Here is a 26,076-nt window from a genome sequence, read left to right as displayed (position 1 = left end):
TTTTTGACAAGTCCTAGACAGAACTGAATAGGCATTTAAGCACCTAAATTAAATAACTGAAATATTGCATGCAGATTTTCCAATTTCCTGATAAATATGGATACATTCATTTGATCTAGAATGCTGTAGAGTAAGACAGTGGTTCATTTTTTGGAGGGTTGCAGGAAGTGGGTATTATCCTGTCTTTGAGGAGAATCTCTAGGATTTCCCCTAGATCCCTCAGCAGTGGAAACTGAAAGAGAGAGATTTCTCTGGGGTCAGTTCAGAGCAACAGACTAATTTATGTTCTGTGAAGTGTCCCAAAGAAGATACTTCTCTTCACTGCCTTCAGAGCAAGCGTAGGAAAATTAGCTTGTCAAGACTCGAGTTATTCTTTGTGCTGTTATCCACTGCTACTGATTGTCAACTTCTTTGTCAGCACTCATACATTTCATCTCGTCTTTAGCCATTACCATAGTAAACATTTTGGCACCAAGCGGAACCATACAATGATGTGCATTAGTCCTCAAACAGTATCCTATAATTACTGTGGAAGAGAAAGCAAATAGTTTATAATTATATGGACAATTAGCAGTCTGAGGAGTTTTCAGATGACATCCCTCATATTTAATCAAATAAAGCTTGAGTTCATGATGAGCAGAGAAAGGGGTTAGTCTTAATTTATATCTTTTCCCTTCAATTTAAGTTACAGAAACTGCAAAGTTCAGACAATTTGTTTTGTAACAGAGCTACTTTGAAGAAATGGGGGGTGCATCTAACAAGCATAATCAGTGGATGGTATTGTACAGCCATTGTGTCTTGTACTTTCACGGGTCAAGCTACTGTACTTGCTATAGCACTGATGAAAAGAACTTCTTTTGTTCTTTAGAGCTTATTGTAATTAATGGATAATTGTTTTCTGTCACAGCAGCCCATAATGTTTTGTGTAATGCAGTAATCCACTTCCAAAATAATTCTTTCTCCCAAAGAATTTGCAGTTTTACCTCTAACTAGACATCAAAGCGAGGGAGAAAGACTGTGAAGGCATTATTTACAAGATTTTTTTTTTAAATGATACAAAATCAATTGAGACAGAAAATTCTATTGACAAAGGACAAAGCAAAGCAAAGCAGGTTATAGAGAACACAGGAGGGCATCTGGGGAATAGAACAGACAGGAGTTGTTGGACAAGGAGGCTTCAGTGTGATGGGGCATAAAGAGTAAAGCCTAGTATTCAGCATGCTTGGATAAGCCTGTTCAATTAATCTACCACATTTTGTAACATGCTGGATGTCACATCCAGCAATATACATTGCTGTGCAGAATAGTAAGCACTGGCAGGAACTGACATCTGAAAATTTTTTGCCTCAGTGGAAGCATTTGAGTGGATTCCTAATGACACTGGTGCATTCATTTTGTTGAATCGTACTGTACTGCATGTTCTGTAGCACCTCCAAATTATTTGTTACCCTTTAGCTCTTTCTATCCTCACAGAGTGTGCTCTTCCATCATGAAACTCTCCAGCTTCTGGTTTGATGGTGATTCTGTGTGGATCCCGTGTTCCAGTGGAGATATGTACTTCCAGTCGACCTCTGTTCAGGAACACTGCATAGTATGCCTGCAACATATACATTGTTACATGAAGGTAAGGTACATTTGGAAAGAAAAAATTTCACTTATTTTTACATTAGTATATATGTTTTATTTTCTTACACTGGCTTTTATATTGTTCACTGATAGTGTAGTTGAAGTTCTGCTGCTTTTGCCACATTCAGGCTCAATAGTATTTTTATAATGAAGAATAAAGTGAAATAAATTGAATAAGGTGAAATGAAGTCATGCTGGAAAGACTCAACAAAAAATTTGACTCTGTGCATACCTATTTGCAGGGAAGCAAAGAGACTTCTAACCTAAAATTCTTCTGATTTTTGCTGTTCCTGGTCTTAAACCTATCAAGCCCTGAATAGCTTTGGTCTCAGTGTGAGTTCTGCATTTGGAGGGCTGGCAAATTATGCTTGTAGTTACTCTAGCAACCAATATCATGTTGTAGCAGATACCAAGATCTAACCTACAGTTACTATAGCAATGTGTGTTATGCTCACTCATGTGACCTGAAGAGCTACGTAATGACAAAGGTGCCCCTACCCTGAAGTCAATGCAATGTGGGCGAGCCATTATAATGCATTGTTCCTGGAGTGTGTTGCTTCAGGTCACCAAGGGCTTTGTCCCAAAACAGGTGTGAAGGAGAACAAGAAAATATCATTTCCCAAAAGAAAGCAGCAAATATATATATATTTTTGTTTATCTTTGTTGTAGTATGTCTACCTATTAAGTTTTTAATTATTCAAGACTCGAATAATTGCTAACTCTGAAGGTATTTTCTCTGAATAAATTGTCTCTACCCTTTTCTTCAGAAAGGGAGAGGAAGAGAGGCCGGAGCACTCTTAAATCATAAATCCCACAACAAGGAGCTTATCTTGCATTGCTCTTAGTTGTTTTTTTTTTTTTTCTTTTTTTTTTTTTTTCCCATTGTCTCAAGGAAAACTGAGTGGCCCTCATTTGAGCCTATGTGAACAGGAATGAGGTGTTTCCAGGCACAAAGAGTGCAGAAGTAGTCCTCAGAATGAGGACTAACATTCTCAAATATTTAAGTTTGATTAAAAAAAAAAAAAAAAAAAAAAAAAAGGAACAACTTGAAACATCTATATCATAGAAAAACAATACATTGTTTATTAGCAAGCAATGGATGTTCAAATATGATTCCTTAAGAGAAAACAGTTGCTTCAATAACATAATAAAAACACACACACACAATTCTGAGCCCTTATTATGTTTTCTATCAGATAAAGAATAATATTAGAATAAGTTATCCCCAGTCACTGAATTTTAACTTAAGAATAAACATGACAGTGCCTTGGAAAAAAACTGAGTGGAAAATAAAATTGGTAAAGTCATGGGTTTCCTTATCTTTTGCTAGGTTTTTCATACCTGTCCAGTCTGTCTGCGCTTTCTCCTCGGAGGGGGAGCTTTCCTCCCTGTGTACCTGCGTTTTCTCCTTGGGGGGACAACTGTGCCACTTGTACCAAACAAGATGATCCCAGACTCATTCTTTGTGCTGAAGGAGAGATTGATTTCTATGCCCAAGTCAAAGGAGACAGGCTGCAGTTCCACAAAGCCAGGTTTGGGGAAGCTGACTGTATAAATGTTCTGCAGAAAGGAAACGACAGGAAAGTGCATGAGTAGGATTAAAAGTAGAGTATGAACACACAAAAAGCTTTATTAATTAAGATAATAAACTATGTAAATATAACTAGCATGAGAGATGGAAAGTAATAATGAACATTATTTTTAGAAAATAAAATAAAAAGCATTATTTTAAATAACAAATAATTATGTAAAATAATATTTTATATAAAATTAAATATAAAATATTTTATGTAAAATTATATAAAATAATATTTTATATAAATGATAAACATTATTTGTATAAAATTATTATAAATTTACTTTTCAAAGTGTGCAAACATGAGTTTACCTGTTTATATCTGGTGCATTAGGATATTTCTGGAATTCTTGGTTACAGGAATACAAAGTTCCAGTCCAGTTTCAGAATATACTCCCCTATTAAAACTATCTGCTTAGAGTGTTTTTTTTTTTTTTATATGAATGTTTTTCATCAAGTTACTACAGTGAGACTTTGCTTTTAAATCAGTACAACTGTTAGCGACACAAACTAGATTCTATTATTTTTCAAACTTGCCTGGAAAATACTTTCTATTAATGAGTCATTACTGCCTCATTATTATTGCTTCACTAAGCACCATTGCTTTCTTGATGACTCAGGATCACAAATGAAGCACTCCTTGCTCATGGCCCAACTCTTTGGACATTTGTAGCTATAGGCACAGTTTAAAGAGTAGAGTATTTCATCAAAACAAAAATTTGTGCATATTCATGAAGAATTTGTGTAATTTCTGCCAGTTCTTGCACTCTTCCATCAGAAGAAGACCGCTCTATAGAAAAAATGATTTTTCTAAAATAACCAACCATTTTGTTCAGTACAGTAAAACTTTTTTCAGATACAGAGATAAGAGACTATGACAGATACAATCATTGTTGATGTTTAACTTTCTCTGAAATCCCAGGGCATTTGCATAGCTTATTATATCCAGCCTTTTTTTTTTTTAATGCTTTTACTTCACTTATTTTTAATTATCCTACATGTCTTGTTTTAATTAGAACATTTCATTCACCAAGAAAATTTTTAATCCAATTAGATTTCAAACTCAGAAACCTCAAGAGTAAAAAAAAAAAAAAAAAAAAAAATCCCAAAAAACAAAGTTCTTTCTAAGATTCACAGCAACAGAAGAAAATGAATATGACAATCCTCTCCCATTCAGGAAAGAATCTACAATCAATGGAATTAAATACAAACTTCTATTTTTTTTTTCTGAACTCAAATTACTAAGATTTAAAAGAATTTGAACAATCTGGTTTAGCTTTATCACAAACCTAAGAGATTAAAAATGGCCATCTCATGACATATCCATCTAGTCTACACCTTATCTGGGAGTCCTATTATTGTGTTCTTTTTTTTTTTTTTTTCTGATGAAGGTATAAGTGATGAATACAGCAAAAGTGGTCACCTGTCTTTAGTTTGTCCTGGCCAAGTTCCAGTTACTGTTCAAAGGAAATTAGCAGTGTTTTGGAGAAAATAATTGGAGATCATCAAGTAAATAGCAAATAATTTAGATTTACTGTACTGTTATCTGATATGCAGCTCGAGAACACATATATACTTGCAAAATTATCTTAAACAGCATATGTTTCCAGGTAAGTAATAAAAAGTATTAATCAGGAGACAATTGTCACCTGATTTTTTTTTTTTTTTTTTACATAAGACTCTTTGTTTCCATAGAAAATTACTATATTCTTTCCAAAATGTTGAATCAGGATTCTACTTTTATATGAACCAGAAGTCTGTTAATTAGAAGCAGCAACAGATGAAAATAATTGGACTTGAGCAGTATTCAAAGTTAAAATAATAACACCAACATTGTACATTCTGAATGATCAGTAAGAAATGTCCCTACAACTTCAATGGTATCTTGCAGCAATAAGTGTTCTACCCTATTGTAGAACACTACAATACAATACACTACAATATAACACTACCCTACCCTAAATGTGACTTTGTTTCAGTTACCCTGAGGCTCTCCATGGCTTTCAAAGTCATTCATTCTGTAGAGAGTTATTTTGTAAGAAGCATCTTCTAAAAACACCTTTAAATCCTTGAATTTTATGTGCATCATTTTGTTAAAGGTTTTTGCAATATTGTCAGTGCTTAATTTAATCCTTGTTAATGTCAATAACTCCTATTTCAGTCAGTTGAAAAAAAGCTATACTCCCGATAAACACTGTAGAAAATCCTATTTTTTTGAGCTAGTTATATCACAACTGTCTAGGGATACTGTCCAAGAAGTCAGGATCTGGGAAACTGATCTACTTTCTGATCAGACTAATTAATCTTTCTTTCTCTTAAATAGTTCTGATGTTCAGGTTAGATCTCTGTATTTTTTCTGAATACACATTATACATTAAAAACGTTCTGCCATAAACCAGAAAACATTTATGACCTTTAAGACCAAAATATATTAAAGTCAGACTAACCTCAAGTGTGCATCCTTTAGTTAAACCAACAAAATCAGGACTACTCAAAATATTATATGGCGTCCTTGAAATTTCAATCTCTTTGAGGCAACCTGTATATTTCTTTAAGTTCACTTCAGGCCTAAAAAAATTCAAAAGTACAATTTAGTTTCAAAACCAGACTTTAGCAAGTGCACAGGCAGCTAAATGCAAACACATGCACTTTCAGATGCACAGATGCTTGATTTTTATTTTTAAATGCATACATAAACACAAATGAATACATCTTGCCTTCTGCCACCCATCAGTACATAATGCACTTGTCACCCAACAAAGATGTAAGAGGAGATTCATCTCCTTTTGGCAATAGACCTCTTTTCTGTATTTTTTTTTTTTTTTTTTTTTTTTTTTTGGTAAAGGAGTGTTGTCACTTTTGGTGACAATGAGCTATGAAATAAGTATTTGTTCTTTTTGTTCTTTAAGCAAAGAAGAAAGTTGCAAGCTGGAAAATCATAACAATAAGGAAAAACCTTGACTGGAAGACAGATGTTTCATTCATCTTTATGCATGCTAGATCTTAATGAAAAAGGAACTTTTGCAGCATATAAATACTTATGAAGTATTTGCCAAAGATTGAAAAATAAAAAATCACTTGATAGTGATTTTGGGAATCCTTTATGGTCACATGGACTAACATTTGATTTCTTTATATTTTATATTTCCAGTATATTTCCTGATGAAAAACAGCTGCATGTTTATTTTAAACATAGTAATACACTTGACTTTCTCAGGCAGTTAAAGAAAACAAAACACATGAATTTGTTATAGAGCCCAACTACCCATTCAAGACGTGAAATACTACAACAGAATTGCAAAGTACCAGGTTTTGACTTATCAGCTGGAAGCCTGAAGAAATGAGAAACCCCCTGAAAGTTACACTAAAGATACTTGAATGTAAAAATATAATTTGCATATTCCAGGCCTGGCAACACCAGAGATAGACCATAATTGCTGGCAAAATCTGAACCAGGTTTGCAAGAAGAAAAGCCTTATAAAGGCAATTCAGAAAAAAATGTTGCTATTCATACCATGGAAACTAAATCTCAAAAGAAAAGCACTAGTTAATTCACTCACAATATTACAGTCACCCATGAGTGTTGGCAGTTTAATAAAATACCCGAATAATGTGAGCAGCTCAAAGAAAGAAAAATGAATTTGGAAAATATATAAGGAGTTAAAAACATGGGGGAAAAAAACAAAAACAAACAAACAAAAACACACCAAAAACCCACCACTCAACTCACTGCAAGGAAAGAAAAGCTTTTTAAGATTGCTAATTACAAAATAAAACCATTTTGCTTAGATACTGTTTAGCTGCATATTTTGGTACCGAAAGCCATTCTTTGCATTATAGCCATCCTAGCAAGCGCAATGTATTCTCTGGTAAATTTGCATCCTGTACATAACTTAAAGTAACCATCTCATCTGGCTTACTAAAATAATCCTTATTCTGTTTTATTTACAATCATGTAGTTGCAATTATCTTTCATTTTTGATTTTCCTAGCTCTTCCCCAGCTCTTTTAGAGACTCATTTACCAGCAGCAGAACTCTTTTGCCATGTCCCTGTCAACAGTGCCCATACACTCCTGTCATTGTCATCCATAACCCCTTCAAATTCCTGTGCCCTCTTGTCCTTTCCAATTACAGACTGCCCTCGTGCTCTCTGGTTAGAGGCAGTTGCTGCTATCTTACAGTTCCTAACTGTAAACATTTAACACTTGCTTGATGTTTTCTTAATGAACTTTCCAAGTTCATTCAGATCTTAGAAACTTTTTTTTTTTTTTCTTTTCCAAAATAGGATCAATTTCAAGTGAACATGAGAAAAGAGTGGAGCATGGGAAGAAATAATCTAGTTGTCTTTAAAAGAGTTGGTCTCTTGGATCATGGTGGGGAAGTTACATTTTTCTAATTCAACCTGTGAATTAAGTTGCAAAACAGAGTCAAGTTCAGTAGTTCATATCAGAAATCTCGAAGCAAAATAGGAAGCAAATAGCTGCAAACTGAAAACACCATAACAAAATAAATGACATCCCCAGCCTTCCCCCAGTTCTTAAACTCGGAAGTAGTAAATTTCACGGAAGTCTGCACCTATCTTTCATACCCATCTAAGGAATTAATTCACAGCCTTAGAGTGCATTGCTCCTTGCTTGACCCTGGACTACGCTGCTCTTACAGACTAGAGATCTTAACCAAACTTGGAAATACAGCTTGTTGTAGCTTTGCTTGCGATGCATTCCAGTGTAATAAACAAACACAGCTGAATTAAGCAGCTGTGTGAGGAAAATAAAAGTTGATTGTGTAGGTGTGGGCACAGCATGTAACATGACAGCGTTAAGCACTTGGAAGCAGCTTTGCTTGTTGCAGCAGGAGCAACTCACTGAATTAACAGCCTTAGCATAACAGCTGGTATAAATACTACCCACACGCTGCTTCTGCATTGCCGCTTGTGCTTTCAAGCTGCACTTACTAGACACATGCAAGTCATGCAAGTAATCTGATTATTTTTACCTTGCTTTCATACTAGGATGAGAGAGAAAGAAAAAAAAAATCAAAATTACATTAATTATAGCAAATGATACTTATTAACAAGGTTCAAAATGTTTCACTGTGAAGCAGATATACAAACAACACACAATGGATGGTGAGTTTCTATACACACTACTAGGCTACCATAATTAATCGGATTACTCGGTAAACAGATACTTTAAAATGTAGTACATCAGAAAGCTTTTATAATTTGTTGCTGTACTTGGTCGTGAGTAAAAAGCAAATCACGTAAGAGAATTTTGCAGAACTGACACAACCTGGTAATTACAAAATCAGGGACCTCAGCATCTATTGTTTGCAGTAGCTCAGCTTTGCTTTAATCCCCTTTTCACTATTTTTGACTCTAATTTACCTTGAGATTCATCTTGCACCAATGATTATAGGCAAAAACGGTTGCCAGAGGTCCAAGTAGCTGCTGTACACTGGTTTTCTGAGCGACCACAAAGGATTTGTTGAAATATAATTGCTCTAGATATTTCATAATATGCTGGTGTGATTTCACTATTACACAACATAGTGCTAAATTTCAAGAGTAAAATAGCTTAGATCTTTTTATTGCTGGATGATTTGACACCAGAGGTCAGTTATTAACCTAATAAATTAACAAATGTGTCCATTCCTTTAGTTACTGAACAGCCTGTGGACTAATCACACCAGTTCCTTGCACACAAGACAACTTTAAGACTGTCATTATGCCATGTAGCTAAAGCTGACATAGATTAATGGGCTTGTTTCTGTGTTGCTCATCTGTCCATTGTAGTACAGAATTCTCTTGTTCTTGTCATTGCAAAACTGCTGAATATTCAATTAAGCCTTAATTAAGCTTTTGGGTCTATTTAAAACTATATAATACACACACTAAATTAAAGAGTCTGTTATCCAGTTACTGTATTATATTAAAATTTAAGTTTATCAATAATCATATGCAATGCTTTAAAAATATATATCAGGAACTTTAATGAAGTAAGAAATTCATGGTCAGGTTTCTGAAGTGAAAAAGTTTACATATTTCATTCTACTTATATATATCAAGGGGAATTCAATTTGTCTAGGAATTTACATCTACAAATAATTTTAAGTGATTTCTAAACACAGTATTTTTTGATGTGTTAAAACTACAGTGACCCAGGTTATGAAGACATGCATGTACATTTAACAGTAATCCCACAAGGAGTAATTTGTAGTTCAGTTTTTCTACTCATGCATGTTCTACTCATGCATCACAAGTAAAACACTTGTGATTAATTTTGTGGAGGTACGGAGGTGTTTCTGTATGATTAGACCCATAAATTCTATTCATCATTTAAGAAAATAGACTTAAAAAGAGAAAGCCAGCTATGTCATGGCTCTGAACACCATCAGAAAGCTGTACAGCACCATTTACAGTGTACAGTTTACATCATATTTGAACATCACATGAACTGTGACCAACGCTGAAATGTACAAGTGAAGTTTTGGTCTGGTGTGGTAATGTAGAGTACATTTTGAATCCACCATTCGCTTACTGCAAATGAGTTCAATAAGTGGATACAGACAATAGGATTATACTTTATTTACCTTCATTTACCTTCCTTTCCCCCCAAAAAAATGGGTTGGGCCACGTTACCTTAGGTTTCTAAGGGTTGGCAATCCACCAAAATATATTTTCTCATGTCCTTTTAAGTTGAGCCCAGAGTGGCTGCCTGTAGAAGTTGTTGCTATATTCTCTTCTTCATTGGTGTCTATGTCCACAATTGATATGTTAGCTGGAAGAGATTGGAGATTAGTTTCAAAAATCAGACACAAACAATGACGTCAATGTAAGAAACCAAAGAGAAAATATTTGGAAGATTCCCAGATGAAGGGAGAGGCAAGAAGGTTTTTTGTTTGTTTGTTTGTTTGTTTCAGTTAAAACACTGGGTTTTGAAATTGTCAGTAATGGACAAGGGGAGACCCACACTTTTCTGAAAAGATATAGCAATTCTGTATGCTTTTATATATTCTCCAAACCAGTTTCAATTTGATATGTTCTCTGTGTCAATGTAATTTGGAGCTAACATTTCAGGACAAACTCAAGACAGAAGAGATCATTTTACATTTAATTTGTGATTTCAGTCCAAAGGTTGACACATGAGTAGTTTTTTTGTTTGTTTGTTTGTTTGTTTTTTGAGTAAAAGTTAGTTAAAGATTATCATGATGTGCCTAAGAGATTGACAATCAGTCACTCTAAACAAATTTCAGCCCAAAGTATTCAATTGCTGTCATGTCTAATCTCAGTCTGGATTCACTGATGAACTATATAAAAACATCCTATTTAAATACTTGTTCATCCATGTTTTCAATGTATGGATTAATACAGAATTTAAGATTCACTGAGAGAGACATGACATGCTGAAAAGTGCTGTGTAGTCCCCAAGGAAGAAGGGAACGTTATTCCTCAGAGATGGAAAAAAAGAGCTCTTTCCTTTATTCTTTGCTCCTTTCCGTCCCTATTCTTTGCCAACTTTGCCCCTCCTTCCTTCCTAGCTTCCTTCCTTGCTTCCTTCTTTTTTTTTTTCTTTTTTTCTTTTTTTTTTTCCCCAGACAATTAAATGCACAAAATTACTTCTAATATACAAGTGAGTCCGTTGTAGAAGCAGCTGACTAAATAAACATCCTTTAAAGAGAGAAGGAATGTAAAAAACCTGAAACTATTTGTTTTTCAGGAGTGAAAGAGAATTGACTGGAGGATAGACTTCTTTGCTGTGCCTTACTGTAAATAGACTAAGAATAATTTTCTATACCTGTATCTTCTATACAAACACATAATATGTTTGAATGGTATGAATGAATTACAATTATGTGACATTGTATTTTATCTTAATATGTTTTGAGTTAAGTATGGGCCAAGATAATTGAATATAAATAAGGTGCACCAAATCTAGAGGTGAGAACTTAGAGTTGTTCTGACTAGTTGCCCAGCTCTCAAGTCCACTTCATCTAAATGACAAGAGTGAGTCTGTATTTGAGATGTGAAGGTCAGGTGGAGAGCTGGCACTGAAGAGGTCAGAGGAGGAAAAGCATATTTAAGGGGCTCTTGGTGATTCAGAAGATTCAGAAGGCACGGAGACTTTAGCACATAAAGATAGTGTGCCACAGAAGTCTGTTGGAAATGGTTGCTGTGCTCATCTGCTGAGATACTGTACTATCAGTATTTAATGCATTGCTTTTAAAAGAGTTTTGGGATATGCTGAGTATGAAAGGACTGTACAGCAAAAAAGCTATTGCTATCCTAACAAAAATCATGCAGGTTTGTTTTATTATTTTGAACAACATCAGGGAACTGATGGAAAAGCTTCTTTATTTCCCCACTTTGGAGCTTTTTAGAATGCAATTTACACAGCTGTAAAGCAGAATTATGCATGAAAAATAAGCCACCTGTTTCAAAAGAATATCATAAAAGGCCTGTTTGACACTGTAATCACTCAGATGCAGCCCAACATACCTGTAATCTAAGTAAAAGTTGCTAAACCACTAGAATTTCATAATTTCGCAGATTTTGCACATTGTTTTCCCCATAATTAGATAATTCTGTATGAGATAGGTAACTGGGAAGCTCATGGTGTTAACAACACAGGAACTCACCTTGCTTCTGAATTCTTGACAGGGTGAAAGATTTCCATCTGCCATCATTATGATTTTGGTTGCTGATAACAGAAGCTGTACCTGAACCCAGATCATAGCTGACTTTTATACGCCCATCACTGAGTTCTACACTCATGAAATCCTTCTGTTAATGAAAGGGATTAGATATGTAAATTATGATTCTTGTTCATTTTGGTAAGAGGCATATAACATTAAATAAACACTTTCTTTTCTGAGTGACAACAGATGACTTTTTGCAAGTTTTTTAAAAAATCCACTTAAGTGTTTACTGCCTAGGACTGAAGTGTATGAAAGTCTGCTGTTAGTTCTATTTTCCCCTGAGGACTGCTGTTCATAACTACTGGCCCATATGAAAAGAATAAGGAAAGGAGGATAAGAAAAGGACACTGTTCCCAGTCAGGCTTACAAATCAGTCTAGATCAGAGATACTGAAACTGAGTTACTCCCAATTCACATGAGAATCCAGCTGGATGTTTTTATAACTTCTCCTATTATCCACACACATTTGATAATGCATATGAATTAAAATCCTGAGTTATCCTGAGAAACATTATAACTAATGTTTCTAGTCTCTCTTTTAGCAGTAAAAGGAACAGTTTGTAAATCTCATTAAAAACGTCATCACCATCACATCCTGTTTGTTGCACCATCCAGTTCCCCTTTAATACCACTCACATTAGAAACAAACTTTTTCCACAGATTAGTAGGACTTCCATCTAAGAGTTCTCTCTTTCCATATTCTCCTTCTCCCTGCTTCCTCTTATGATATTTTAAACTATAAAAGTATATATATAATCGGCAATGTCTGTACAGGTTAACATTTGGGATAAATGTGTTAATCATTAATAATTCCAGAAAATCTGGAATCTAACAACTGGATGTGCTCACAAGTCTGTTAACCCTAGGCAGCCAGCTTGCATACGGTAACATTGTCTGTCATCATTTGGATATCAAACAGCATCATACCAGGACAGTGCTAGATTCAATTTCTATGTTTTCATATGATGAATATGATATGCTGAAGCCATTGTAAAGATGATATGATATGAATATGATATGATGAAGACATTGTAAAGATGGCATGAAATCTGTAAGGAGTGTGGAGGCTAATTGGTTGTTCTTACCAAGTCCTCAGTAGCAAGATACATCATCAGGGCATTGGACGAGAAGGTCCTGAATTTGAACATGACTGTGGAAATATTAGGGTTCCAGCGAATTGGGCGGCTCACCACTGCATAGCTGTCACCATCAAACTGGACTGTCCCTTCACCATCTGCCACCTGTGGGCTGAAAAGGGGCAATTTCAACCAGTTTCCTTTTCCATGTGAGGTTAAAAGAGAAAAAAAAAACAAAAAACAGTGTGGAGGAGAGAGGGGGAGGGAAGTGGGAAGGAGCAGGGGGGCAAGAAGATGTCTTTGGGAGTCTTCCTGAACTTGGTTTGATTTTACATCAAAACCACATTCTGATAAGTGGGGCTGTAAGGTCAGCTCAGCTCACTAACTGTCCAACAAGAAAGCACTTTTGGGCCTGTTGTACATCTCTTGTGCTCTATAACAAGTCATTTTGCAATTCTCAGTATAAATAAGCATTTATGTCTTGGTTTTGCTACTGCTACTGTCTTTACAACTTCTGGAGGCCCCAGAGTGAAAACCCTGGAAATTGTGATTCTTTGTTTACACACAGGCTACAAACACCGCAAGAGGAAAAGCATCAGTCCCTCCACAGATTTTTGGCATTCCTGCCATTAAAGAGCAGAAAAATTGAGGCTCTGAGATTGTTTAATGTATTTTTTTTTTTTAATGATGGACTTATCTTGTCCATCTCTGTCACACAGATCAGACAGCTGCAAGACAGTAATCTTTCAGTTAATCAGAAACATAATTATAGTTGAACATGGGATCTACATGTGGAATACTGGCTATGGGCATGTTTTGCATTTAACTTAACACACATACAGTGATGTTGAACGTAGCTCTCTTGCCCTACATAGCTACATTTAACAGTAAGTTTTTGCAAATAGATTTTGCTGGAGAACTGGACTCTTTCTGATACCGGAACTGGAACTTTCTGATACTGGTTAAGGCAAAAGGGAGCTTTTAATACAGTTTTTCACGAATTTAAAGTCTAATATTCTTTATATCAATCTTCCTCCCACTCACCCAGCTCCAAGCTAGTAGATCTACATTATCACTAATGAATGAGGAAATTAAATTTCTCTAGGGATCCTGCTTTCTCTAGGGAACCTGCTTTGGCAGAGGGGTTGGACCTGACAATCTCTTGAGGTCCCTTCCAACCCCTACAATTCTGTGATTCTGTGGAATTTAGGCAGAGATCCACATGAAGTTCAGGTATCTCCACGACTTCTTTGGAACTGAAATGCATATATCATCATGATCCTTAAGTTTTGACCTAAGCATCAAGAGCCTAACTAGGCTGCTTGTTTGAAAACTAGTCTAGTCTTAACCTCTCTGACCGAGTCTACAGCTATTTTACTTAACACAGCATGAGCTCTATATGATATACTGACACTGCCAAACTCACTAAAAACCAAGAGTTGATGCTTCCATGCAATTGGTTACTATGAAAGCTATAAACCAGGATGTGAGAGATGCATAATCACTCTTTACACAACAATTCCCAGAACTATGCCACAGGATAGGGTGGTGCCTCTGGATGGGGTTCCTCACCAGTGTGGCTTCCGACGATGAGATATGGCACAAAAACATGTTTGAGATTAGCTCAGTGGAAAATGGGAAGGAAGACGGGTCACAACTCTTCAAGGACAAGGTCACACCAGAAAGGAAGTAACTTATTTTGTTGCAAAAATTCCTGAAAAGAGTTCTGAGCCTGTCTATATATGTGACTCCTGGTCCTGTCCAGATGGGTCATTTACCTACCTTACCTGGAACCACAGGCCACTGACAGGACAGGATATCTGTTTCTCTTTTGAGAAAAGAAACAGCTTTGCCCTTTGGTGTCTCTACTCACTCACAGTGGTGGCTGTAATGCCACTCTGAGGAGTCTGACCCTGCCCCGTGCTGCATGATGTGCACGCACACACCCTACTGCTGCAAAATCCTATCCATGTGCCAGACTCTGTCCCACTGTAGATCTCACACTCTCTCGTGTTTTGACTAATCCCGGCCACCGATTAGGTGGAGTCTTTGCATCACAGCACTGTTACACCATCTGAATTCTGTAAAGACACTGACCACATTACAAACCAAATCCATTGCTTTACCGCTTGATATAATTGCGATCTAACTTTTCATTTCCTACAACTCTCAGCTTAGTGTACAACTCATAGCTGTCCATTGGAACTTGATGGCTGCTGCAGAATTTCCTGCTGCTTACAACAGACTGTAGCATCCCCACGGACAGGTTCACAAAGGAGCATAAGAAGCAGTCAGTGCATTACCTACCTGACAGCACACCCTTTGCAGTCTCCCTCAATATCCCTGAAATTCCACAGTCCTATGGGTTTGCTGTCTAGAAAGGTCTCACCCATGCAGCCAGTGAAAGTGGTGACTCTAACAGCATCTGACTTCTGTAACAGAAAACACAAACATCTTTAGAACTCAATGAAATAACTAGTATGAAAGTCACAAATATCAGAAGATGTTTCTTATTATTTTAAATATTATGAGAAATATTTGATCTATTTAATCCTATGGAACAATTGAACAGCTAAAAAAATGAGGTAAATTTTGTTTCAGTCAGAATGGAAAAGTCCATTTATTTGAGACCCAGGGGAAGGCCTATGCAGAATGATTCCTGGAGAATGAGAAGCTGCCCTAGGTTCTACCTCACCATCTGCCTTCTGGCCTTTTGGAAAGCTGTCTGCTTGCAGTAGTCCCACAGTAGAATCTTTTTGAGGTCTGTGTTTTTGTTTAAGACATCAAGTAAAGAGCTATGAGGAATCTTGACCACAGTACAATTAGCAAAATGTTCCTATTGTACTTCTCAAAAGCCTTGAAATTCAGCAGACCATACAAGCTAACAGACTGAATGTGGACTCAGCTGACTACTCCTGTAAAGGTCATGCTGAATTTTGGATGCTGAAAAATTGCAGCTGGCAAGGAGATTAAAACTTTTAACACATCAAAACTCATCAAGCTTGGGTCACACACATGGGGGGTAATGCTCGTTTAGTATGGTACTACATGGTACATACCATAGTACCATGGTATGGTACTATGGCACTACATGGCAGTACACAGAGTACTCACCTAATAAAGATCTTTCTAAAAATACCTGGTTTCATTTAAATTTCACTTCATCAATATGAACTGATTGAAAATCTATATATTTAGCTATTTGAGATAGACAAGCACCTGCTGTTTTCCACATGGTGATTACAAATATTAAGATCTTGCAAGAGAATATGAAGAAGTGCAACTTGAAAATATTCAAGCAAAAGTATGACTCAAAAGACTTAATGTGCTGTTGATATTTCCCAGGGTAATTGAGAAGGTTTTAATTAGTAACAAGTATGAACTTAATGTCACTTCTGAGAAAATCATGACATCTATGCATCATAGTCTTCTACTACTCAAGTCAAATGAAAGATGTTTTTTAAAAACTGTTTTTTTTTTAAACTGAAAAACTGAAAAGAACTGCATTCTTTCTGAATACATTGCAAAAAAATTTGCAAAAAGGGATTTAGCTGAAACTCCAAGGACAAATCTAATGCCTATCTGATCATGTAGCCCAAAGCCCAATAATATGAAAAGATTTAAAAAATATCAGTGACCTTGACAGATGTCCAAAACATTCAAAGTTTTAGAAAAGATTCTTAGTTTAACACTTCATTTTGTGAACTTGACAAATCTACTATACGATAACAAGCATTCAAAAAAAAAAAAGTTATATATTTTTATTATTATTTTTTTTTATTATTCATTTGGCATCTGATTTTCTGCAGCATCCATAGTTTCTGTTCTGGTTCAGTACTGTACCTCACTCTTGATCCTAGAACTGTCTTACATGCTGAAGTGTGCTCAGTATCCACCTGTGCCTCACTGTATCTAACTAAAGCAAGAAAGAAAAGCATTCAGTAAAGGATTCAGATATTACTACTACATTACTATGTCCCAAGCTCTTGTGTTTAACAAGGTTCATCAAGAGCCTTTGAACCCTTTTCCCTCTAGAGATTATTTGCCATTTTTATATTTCTAACTTTTTCTTAAATACAGCTTCATGAAGCTTCATCATTAAGTAATTCTTGTTGACTGAGTGCTATTCAAATAATGTTAGTATTTAAATAATAAGTAAAACTCCAAATAAATACTAATAATATTAGATAATAAAACTGAAATATTAGGCATCATATATAACATTAAATATTTTGAAACCCAACCTAAATTAAGTAAGATGACCTTTGTTAGGGGGTTTGATATTTTGTTGGAGTGGTAGGTGCCAGCTTTGGGGCCTGGTTACTCGAATAATAGATACGATCACTCTTTTTTTACACCTTTGCTGCACTTTTTCTACCGTGAGGCTGCAAATACTAAGAGCGCTTTATGTAACAATAAAATATTTATAAAACTTAAACGTAGAGATGACTTCAAGTAAAACATACTTTTTTATTAGCCTAATGTGACAGCTTTGCTTTGGAAGTTTGGACTAGGCACAAGACTACTTTATGCCATGAAACAGAACAGCAGTTGCTGTATTACTGAAATATTTCTGATTCTCTTGATTCTTAAAGGAAACATAAGATTTTTTTTCCAAGTAGAATTCCTGTCAAATCTCTGGAATTTTGATGTTCTAGACCTGTGCATATATAAATCGTGTTATTATACTTCAGTACTTGCCCCACTTGTGCTCTGCTAACTCACAAGTGAAATTTAAAATAGAATTCAATTAAGACTTGAGTTTGGGTTGGCATTTGAGTTTGAAGTTTCATGACTCCTCCAGTGGATCACCCAAAGATAACAGGCCAAAAAACACTCAACCACTTATTTTCTACAGTCTCAACTGATTCAAAGAAATTTAAATAATTTATTAACCAAAGTCTCAAGTGGTTTTCTAAATGTGGAACAATGAAATTATTTTTTTCAATCATAATTCTGGCAGTTATGATTGTTACCTGATTTATCCAGTCTATCTTCATGAGCTATCAATCAGTCTCTGAGAGTTGGGTAGGCATAAACATCCCCATAGACTCTATGGACTCGTGTGCATTTGAGTCTTTGGTCATTATAGCTATATAAAACACTGCAAGCAATGAACAGTCCCAATTCTGCTCAGTGGAGTGTTTATTCCACTGAGTTATTATGGCAAGTAATAAATGAGACATAATGCCAATGTAATTAAATTTGTTACTGGTGAAAACAGCAGTAGAAACTATCACTTATTGAACATAAAAAGAAATAATAACCAAGAATGTAAGAAAGCTGAGAAGAATTATTAGGTGTGGGAGATAAACCACCTCTTCCTGCTTTATTTCTATTGCCTTTGAGAAAGCAGATCAGAGGTATAGAGTACAGAGAACCAATGAGGCCATTCTCATTTGTAAGGGTCGCTGATCTCTGCAGTACAGAGCTGCTTTTAGCAACTGATGATTCAGTAATTTGTAGAAATATGTTTCAAGGGTTCTTGTTTATGGCTCACAGAAGAAAGCAAACACCTTTAGTTGTAGATAGAAAGCTGGAAGGTGGAGAGCAAACCAGGCTGCGCTGAGAACATAGGAAAAGATGACAAAGTTTGCTCTCTCATACATAATGAGCTATGAATTTGTGCAAGTTTGAAAATGACTGTGCTCCAAAACGTATGGCTATGTTTTAAGATAAAGCTGACTACAAGACACTGATTTCAAGTAAGTAGAATCTACATTTTCTATTTATCTTGTATCCTCTTATTTTCTCTGTCTTGAAAAGTGGTATATGCAGCCAAATAGTTCGGTGTTTCCCCTCTGAATGGGAACATCTATATACATAGACCAGAACAATCTAGAAAGCTGAAATTTCTAAAATATAGAAAGTTGAACCATAAAATATTGTGCTACTTCAATTTTCAAGGCCATGTAAAAACTTTAGTTCAAAAAAAGTTCCTTTAGTTCACCGATTGGGAATGTTTTAACGTTTTTTTTTTCCTTTTTTTTTATTATTATTTTTTTATTTTTTTTATTCTGTTATTTTTGATAATGTTAAGATGTTCAACATTTAAAAAAATATATCAAAATAGTGATTAGGAACAAACTAGTTTTGTAAAGAATTTCACTGGAACATATATGTTAATTGCTACTTATTGGAGAACATTTTTACCAAAAGATTTTCATTCTTTTTATTTGGCATAAATCTTGTATTCATTCCCATTAAGTTAAGCAATGTGCAAGCAGTCACCAGAAAAATAAATGGGCAAAAGAAAGAGAAAATAGATCAGGGATCAGATGCAGGTAGCAGTTTAAAAGAAAGGTTGCACAGCAGAAAACCAGGAATAAAAATTAAGAAAATAAAGCAAAACACATGAAGTAGACATGAGGTAGACTGCAAAGGAGGAAGCAATACTGCAGGTACATGAAAAAAAATACTGAATGCAAAGGAATATATATTGTTACATGCATTGTTAGGAGACCAGGAATGTATGGAAACAGAAATTACTTCCTGTCACTATGAACTATGTCCTGTTGGAACAGCAATGCAAAGGCAAAGCATCCAGCTACCCAGCGGGAATTAGTTGTTTGGGCTAAACAACTAATGGACCACTGCAGCCAGCCACCAGGCTTCTGATCAGAAGTTACGGGATAGGCAGAGAAACTTCAGGTTTTCACAACTACATCTCTAGGCAAATCCTAATAATCTTTCAAGAGCACATGTGCTACTAAAGCACTTCCTACAATGACTCCAACACACTATTTTTACCATTTTTACTGTAAGAAATAATGAAAAGCGTCCACATAAATAATCATTTAATACACCAGTGCTGTATTTTACCTTTATTTTTCCATTCTATAAACATTACCTTTATTTTTCCAGTTAAGCCTCCAACAAACAGCATAGCATTAGCATCTACATCCAGAATGGTATATCCAGGTGGAGAGACAGCACTGAATGTGGCAGGCACAATGCTGGCTTTGGGACCATCTAGGGCTCGCACTGATATAGTACCATTTTTCCCAGTCCTGGACATTTGAACAAAATAAATAAGGCACACAGAGTCAATAGTTACATCAAATACAGTAACGAGTCTGTTTTGGATGGCATCTTTGAATACAAGTCAGTAATACACGTCTCTATATGTTTAATCGTGATATAAGTGAATAGACTCTTTTGTCTTTGTAAGGTAAAAACAGCTTTTTATATATTTATTTTTTCTTCACTTCTATCCCCCTTATGCAAAAAATTCAATATACAGATGAAATGGAACTTTCATTAACTAAAACAAGAAACCATTTTTTTTCTCCAATGTTGTGATGAAATTAGACTTCAGTAATTGTTTCTTGATGTAACAAATGAGATAGGCAAGGATCCAAATTAAATTTTTGAATTTTGTAAGATTTATTAGGTTATTTTTGCAATAAAATGAATGATCAAGTGACAAAGTACTTCAGTTTGCTTCACTGTGATGCACAGATTTTGTACTTTCTACAGTGGAGCTCTCTGCTTATCAAACAGGCACAAACAGGCACAGTGGTTGGTATTGTCCTCTACAAACCACATCAAATACTGATGATAACAGTAACAATAAAGGGATTTACCATTTGTTAATAGTACCTGCAGCAGTTCTTTTTCTACTCATTAGGTCGTTATGTTAATATAGTGCCTGGCATGGAAAGAATTGGCTGCTGGAGTTTTACAACAGAAGGAACAGAATGTGGAGAGAGATGATTCAGGTATATTGAAAGGTATTTGAAAGACTTTGAATAATTTTGAATCCCTTGCAGTTAACTTCCGTAATATTTTACTATCTTTTAGGTACGGATAGTAGCTTTTACTCTGAAGTAAACTATTAGGCATTTATGGCCACGCCACAAATTATTGGTTCCTCTCAGACAGTTGGAGCCCAACCAACTCACATAATTTCTTATCAGGCCATCATATGATTATAGAAATAAGCGAGTCAAATCCTATCATGTGCAGATGAAGTACCTAGTATGTTCATTAATGTGGTGGAGCAGTGGCTGGGAGATGAGGTAGGCAGAGGGAGACCATGTACTGTGAATTTATGGATGGAAACTTTGGAAATGGCTGCTTTATCTCATTTTTAATAGGATGTCAGATTTCACATGACCATTGCCAAGTTAATCTGGAAATTCCTAACACAGATGCCTTATCTTGCAACTCCAAACACCACTGAAAGATTCATCATTACAGAGAACTTTTAAGACATATATGCTTGATAATTAGTACAGAAATACATGTACACTTTTAAATAAAGCTTATTTTATTTTTCCATATCAGTTTGCAGTGAGTGTATACCTGTGAAGAGTGACTATACTTTTTTTTTTTTTTAGGTGACCTGCTGTATTTTGTTGGCTACTTATTTATACTCTAAAAATTAAACACTACCTGTTCTCAAGCTAAAACAAACAAACAAACAAAACACAACAAAAAACACGACAGATTTTTTTTCATAAAACAGATATCTATGAGTTTGCCTATATTTTGTTTCTAAGGAAAGAAAAGTGATTAAATAAAGCTGATAAAATTCACCAAAAAAAAACCCATATGTAGTTTTTCTAGACTAAAAAGTTGCACACCTGCCCTATAAAGATAGTAAGTCACAGCTAGAAAGTAAAACATACATCCAAACAAACAAAAAAATCTTTTGTTTTCTAAACTCCCAAACTTTGCTTCATGTAAAGATGAAAAATTCCTTTTTTGTCTAATTAGAAAAAAAAAAAAAAAAAATGATTGGCTTGGGGCATTGAAGTTGCAAGTAAACTAAAAGTTAAAAGCATAACTTCATGAAAACCTGTCATTTCTCTTAAATGAAGCTTTACTTAATTAATGGAAGAATGCATAGGTTAGGCTAGTGAATAAGCTGAAAGATGACTGCTATCCCGTACTTACATAATCTTTGCACTTAGAAAGTATGCTGGACCAGGGCTCTAGAGAATGGTAAAATCATGGAAAACTATGTATTTTATGTCAAACAAACAAACAAACAAACAACTTCTTCAGAAATTCCTTTGGATCAGAACCTATCACCCAAAAAACAGAAGAAATTGAGAATTGTCTTATGAAATATCATATAACTGGAAATAAGTAATTCAAAGGAAAAAAAAAGAGAAAAGGTTTTCATTTAGTTGTGACAGTCTGACAGTCATGTGTCAGTCATGATAAATTTTTCCTGAACTGTGAAGCAGGGTTGCAAATTATTTTGAGGATTTTCATCCAATGGGAAATATCTTCTTGAATCCATGCCATCTTGTCTGCCCTGGAGACAGGGATATCAAGGCTTTCAATGTGAAAACCACACATTTGCAGTGAAATACAGGAACTTTTCAGTCACTTCTAGCTTGATCTGGCAATGCTGGAAATAACATACATGCGACTTTCAGGGAATCTCCTAAATGACATCTGTGGTATGTGAACACAGAATTACTCCCAATCATTTTAAAGTAGTGGGCTAAAGCAATCCACGGTCTTCTAAATGATTTGTTGTTGTTGCAAACTCCGTTTAATGACAATATTTGACCTTGTATTCCTAAATCAACTGAATGCTAATTAGATACTTTTTTTTATGCAACAGAAATTCCAAATTTCGATTTTATTTTTCCTAAGTTTATTGATGCAAAGCCCTCTAATGGACTTCAAAATACAGTTCTCAATGTAGTAATTATGAAAAGGCTAACAGTTACTAGAGACTTTTACTGAACTGCTTATGCTCTCTGAAAGAAAGTCATTAGCACTTTCAATCTCTATTGTGCTGAAATCACGATTCAGTGAAACTAGTTTAAAAGCATCCAAGTGAAATAAAACAGAAGTCACTCAGCAGATCGACGCTTTTTAGGGTGCTTAATATGTCACAAATATCATGGGTGTCTTTAATCTTCAGACAAATTGAAAGGATAATGACAGAGTCTCTTCCATAAATAATTCTATCTTATTTAGGGAGGACAACTGAGCTTGAAGAAGGAACTTGGCTACCTTGACAGCAAAATGACATTTGTGTCCAATGTACGACAAGTTATCAGGTTAGAAAATACTGTTCTAGTCAGAATCAGTTCTTGCAAAACTGGTGGATTAAAGACGTACCAGTGCTGAGTGGCTGATCATCTGAAAAAAAATAAATTACAATAGCATGCATGCAGTATATACTCGTTAGGAGATGCATGATGCAAATGAGATGACTTTTGCAAGTCATCAGCATTAGATTACAGAATACCATGAAGAAATCTTCGCTCCTTGGTCCCCTGAGAGCAAATAAAACCTTTACTAGAAAGTATGACTTAGATTTGCGACAGTAGTTTATGACTGAATTATTTCTGAGCTGGGCTGGATGTGTTTACTATGAACTTCTGATTCAACTGTCTTTCGTCCTTAAAAGAAGGATGCTGCTTAAACTCTGTCATTAACAATGATAATACTTAGAGTGCACTTGATTAAAATCACGGCTAATCAGATTCTGCTCCTAATTGAAGCCTGCTGAAGTCAAGTGACATTGTTTCACTGATCTAGAGAGCCTCAAAAATACTCTAGCATGTATTTGAAGGTTCACACAAAAGTGACAGTTTGCATGTTGTAAGCTTGCCTCAAATCTTTTTGTTGCAAACTGTTTATGCCATATTTTCCTTCATTAATTGACACTTTGATAGATTGTAGTTCTTGGTAAGATTTGCCTCTCTAACAGGTAAGTAACTCTGTGATAGTTAAGTTCCTATACCATCAAAGTATAGGGAATTGCTTATTCCATAGGCATATGCTGCACTAAAGGAATAAATAAATTTTACTTCAATTCCATACAAATAAAGTTTAAAATATTTATTTGATAACCTCTGTATATACAATAACATGCAAAGTATTAGTATACTTTAAATAAAAAGGAGAGAAAAATTAAAAGCCTCTGAGAAAAACAGATGCAGTAATTATTAAATTGGTCTTAACAAATGGGAAAATTTGGCCCAGAAGTTAACTGAACTGAGTATCCCTGATCATTATTCAACAGTCAGCTGTTTCATATTTAGACTTCACTCAATATACTGAATGATTTTGAGAATTTCATGACCTCTGTGCTACCACATTTTCACATGGCCTTTTGGGATCCTTGATTAAAAACTGCTGTGAAAACCTTTAAACCTACCATATCATTATTAACATGTGTCAATGCGTGTTGCCACTGAAATCCAAGGCAAAATTCAGCAAGGCCAAAATTTCATTTTATGTCCCCCCTCTAAGTGGATGCCCTGCTCTGGCTGTTCTGGCAGCTTACAGGTTGCTGAAAAAAATCTGTAGCTGCAACTGAGTAGAAATTTAGAGAAAAAATGTGAGTGAATGAGATAAGTAAAACAGTCCTACAGCTTCTGAAGGGAGTCCAAGGAGAATTATCAAATGGACTAAAACGTTCGAAGATGGAAAATCTTCAGTAAGGTACGTTATTTATGAAGTCTGCCTTAAGAATACAAAATCAGTCCTGAGTTCTTTTGTCTTGATCCCACAAATCCGACTAATGACTCTGCAATGTAATTCTCCTGAATGATGCTCTGTACTTCAAATTTGTGCAGCTGTAATTGTTCCAAATTGCTGATCCAGCAGTTTGTTTAAAACTAATGGCATACACACCCTATATATCCAGAATAAGCAGTTTAATAGGCAATGTGCATTTGTTGGATGTGTGAATTTTCATACCATGTCCTGGCTCCATATTCTGCTGAAGCAGCCTTAAGTTTGGCATTACTGTGTCATGAATCTGCTTTACTATGCATAATATGAAATGACAAAGACTTCAACAATTCCTATTGTACCACAGTTTGCATTTTCCAAGCAATAAGGCTTCATTAAGCCAGCTTCAAGAGCAAGTACCATAATTTTATTTATTTATCCGCTCTGAATGTCTGATTTCTGTGATTTCAATAAATTATTTAAATTGGATGCCATTTCCTCCTCTCAGACCTATGGATGTAACTGGAATTAGAATGATTTTCTTTCTCTCATTGTCTGACTGTACTATCACTTCTATGTTTAATACGATGTGAAATTAACATGCATGGATGCAACAAGAACTAGCTTCATATCAGATCGCAATATAGATGATGTCACCTGAATTATTAAGATTTGTTCATAAGTAGAGGATAAAGAATATAGTTATCTATCCTTATGCTGTAAATATTATACCTTATGTAGTATCTATTCTATATAAATGGAAAATACAGGATTCAAGTAAGTAATGTGAAATTTGAATATTAATGTATTTATATTTGATCATGATCATGAATATGATCAAAGGTCTGGAGTACCACTCCTATGAAGACAGGTTGAGGGATTTGGAGTTCAAAATCAGCCTGGAGAAGCGAAGACTGGGAAAACCTTACAGTGGCCTTCCAGTACCTAAAGGGGGCCTACATGAAAGCTGGGGAGGGACTCTTTGTCAGGATAGGACAAGGCATAATGGCTTTAAACTAAAAGAGGGTAGGTTTAGATTAGATATAACGAAGAAATTCATCACTCGGAGGGTGGTGAAGCCTTGGAACAAGTTGCCCAGAGAAGCAATACTTCCACATCCCTGGAAGTATTCAAGGCCAGGCTGGATGGGGTTTTGGGCAACCTGGTGTGGTGGGGGCAAGGGGGTTGGAACTTGATGGTCTTTAAGGTACCTTCCAACCCAAACCATTCTATGATTTCATATTACTAAAGCTCAAAAGCATTCAAAACTGATCTCATAGAAGTACAAAGTATAGTTTCCAGAATATTTTATCCTTGATTTTTTCATAAGCTTTATCTTTTAAAATACCTCCAGTCTGAAGAGACATTCCAGCTATGGAAAAGGCATTTTGAGTAAGAATCAAGATGCTGATGTATGACAGACCACTCATTTGCAGTATTGTATCAAGATGTGACATTCAGAAATTGTGCTACTCTTTGAAATTGAAGGTGGAAAGAATAGTAGTTATCTTTTTGTGTGTCAAATCCTGTACTGATTTTTAAAGTATGCTAGCTGAAGAAGAGTGATAGGTAGTTTATAGACTAATAGGTAAGAAGAAGGGAATAGAAGCAGTCATAGATTGTTGATATTAGAGGGGAAATACATTATGAAAATAAATTCTTGATACA

The 26,076-nt window shown here is 35.3% G+C and overlaps 1 protein-coding gene across 2 annotated transcripts in view; it reads right to left on the bottom strand.

Annotated features, from left to right (window-relative positions):
- Positions 1–26,076, bottom strand: part of LAMA2 (laminin subunit alpha 2) — a 388,723-nt gene that overhangs the window by 19,224 nt on the left and 343,423 nt on the right. For both annotated transcript variants that reach the window (XM_084284185.1, XM_084284186.1), the window contains 8 exons: positions 19,826–19,985; positions 15,283–15,407; positions 12,985–13,147; positions 11,840–11,984; positions 9,843–9,981; positions 5,650–5,770; positions 2,968–3,186; positions 1,449–1,597 (listed from right to left, as the gene is read on the bottom strand). In XM_084284185.1, coding sequence (XP_084140311.1) covers positions 1,449–1,597; positions 2,968–3,186; positions 5,650–5,770; positions 9,843–9,981; positions 11,840–11,984; positions 12,985–13,147; positions 15,283–15,407; positions 19,826–19,985 — 1,221 coding nt within the window. The remainder of the gene's footprint in view (positions 1–1,448; positions 1,598–2,967; positions 3,187–5,649; positions 5,771–9,842; positions 9,982–11,839; positions 11,985–12,984; positions 13,148–15,282; positions 15,408–19,825; positions 19,986–26,076) is intronic.

Source organism: Netta rufina (genome assembly GCF_964035555.1).
Source record: "Netta rufina genome assembly, chromosome: 3".
Classification (NCBI taxonomy): domain Eukaryota; kingdom Metazoa; phylum Chordata; class Aves; order Anseriformes; family Anatidae; genus Netta; species Netta rufina.
The sequence above is the reverse complement of the archived record's forward strand: the minus strand, read 5'-3'. Positions and strand labels throughout refer to the sequence as shown.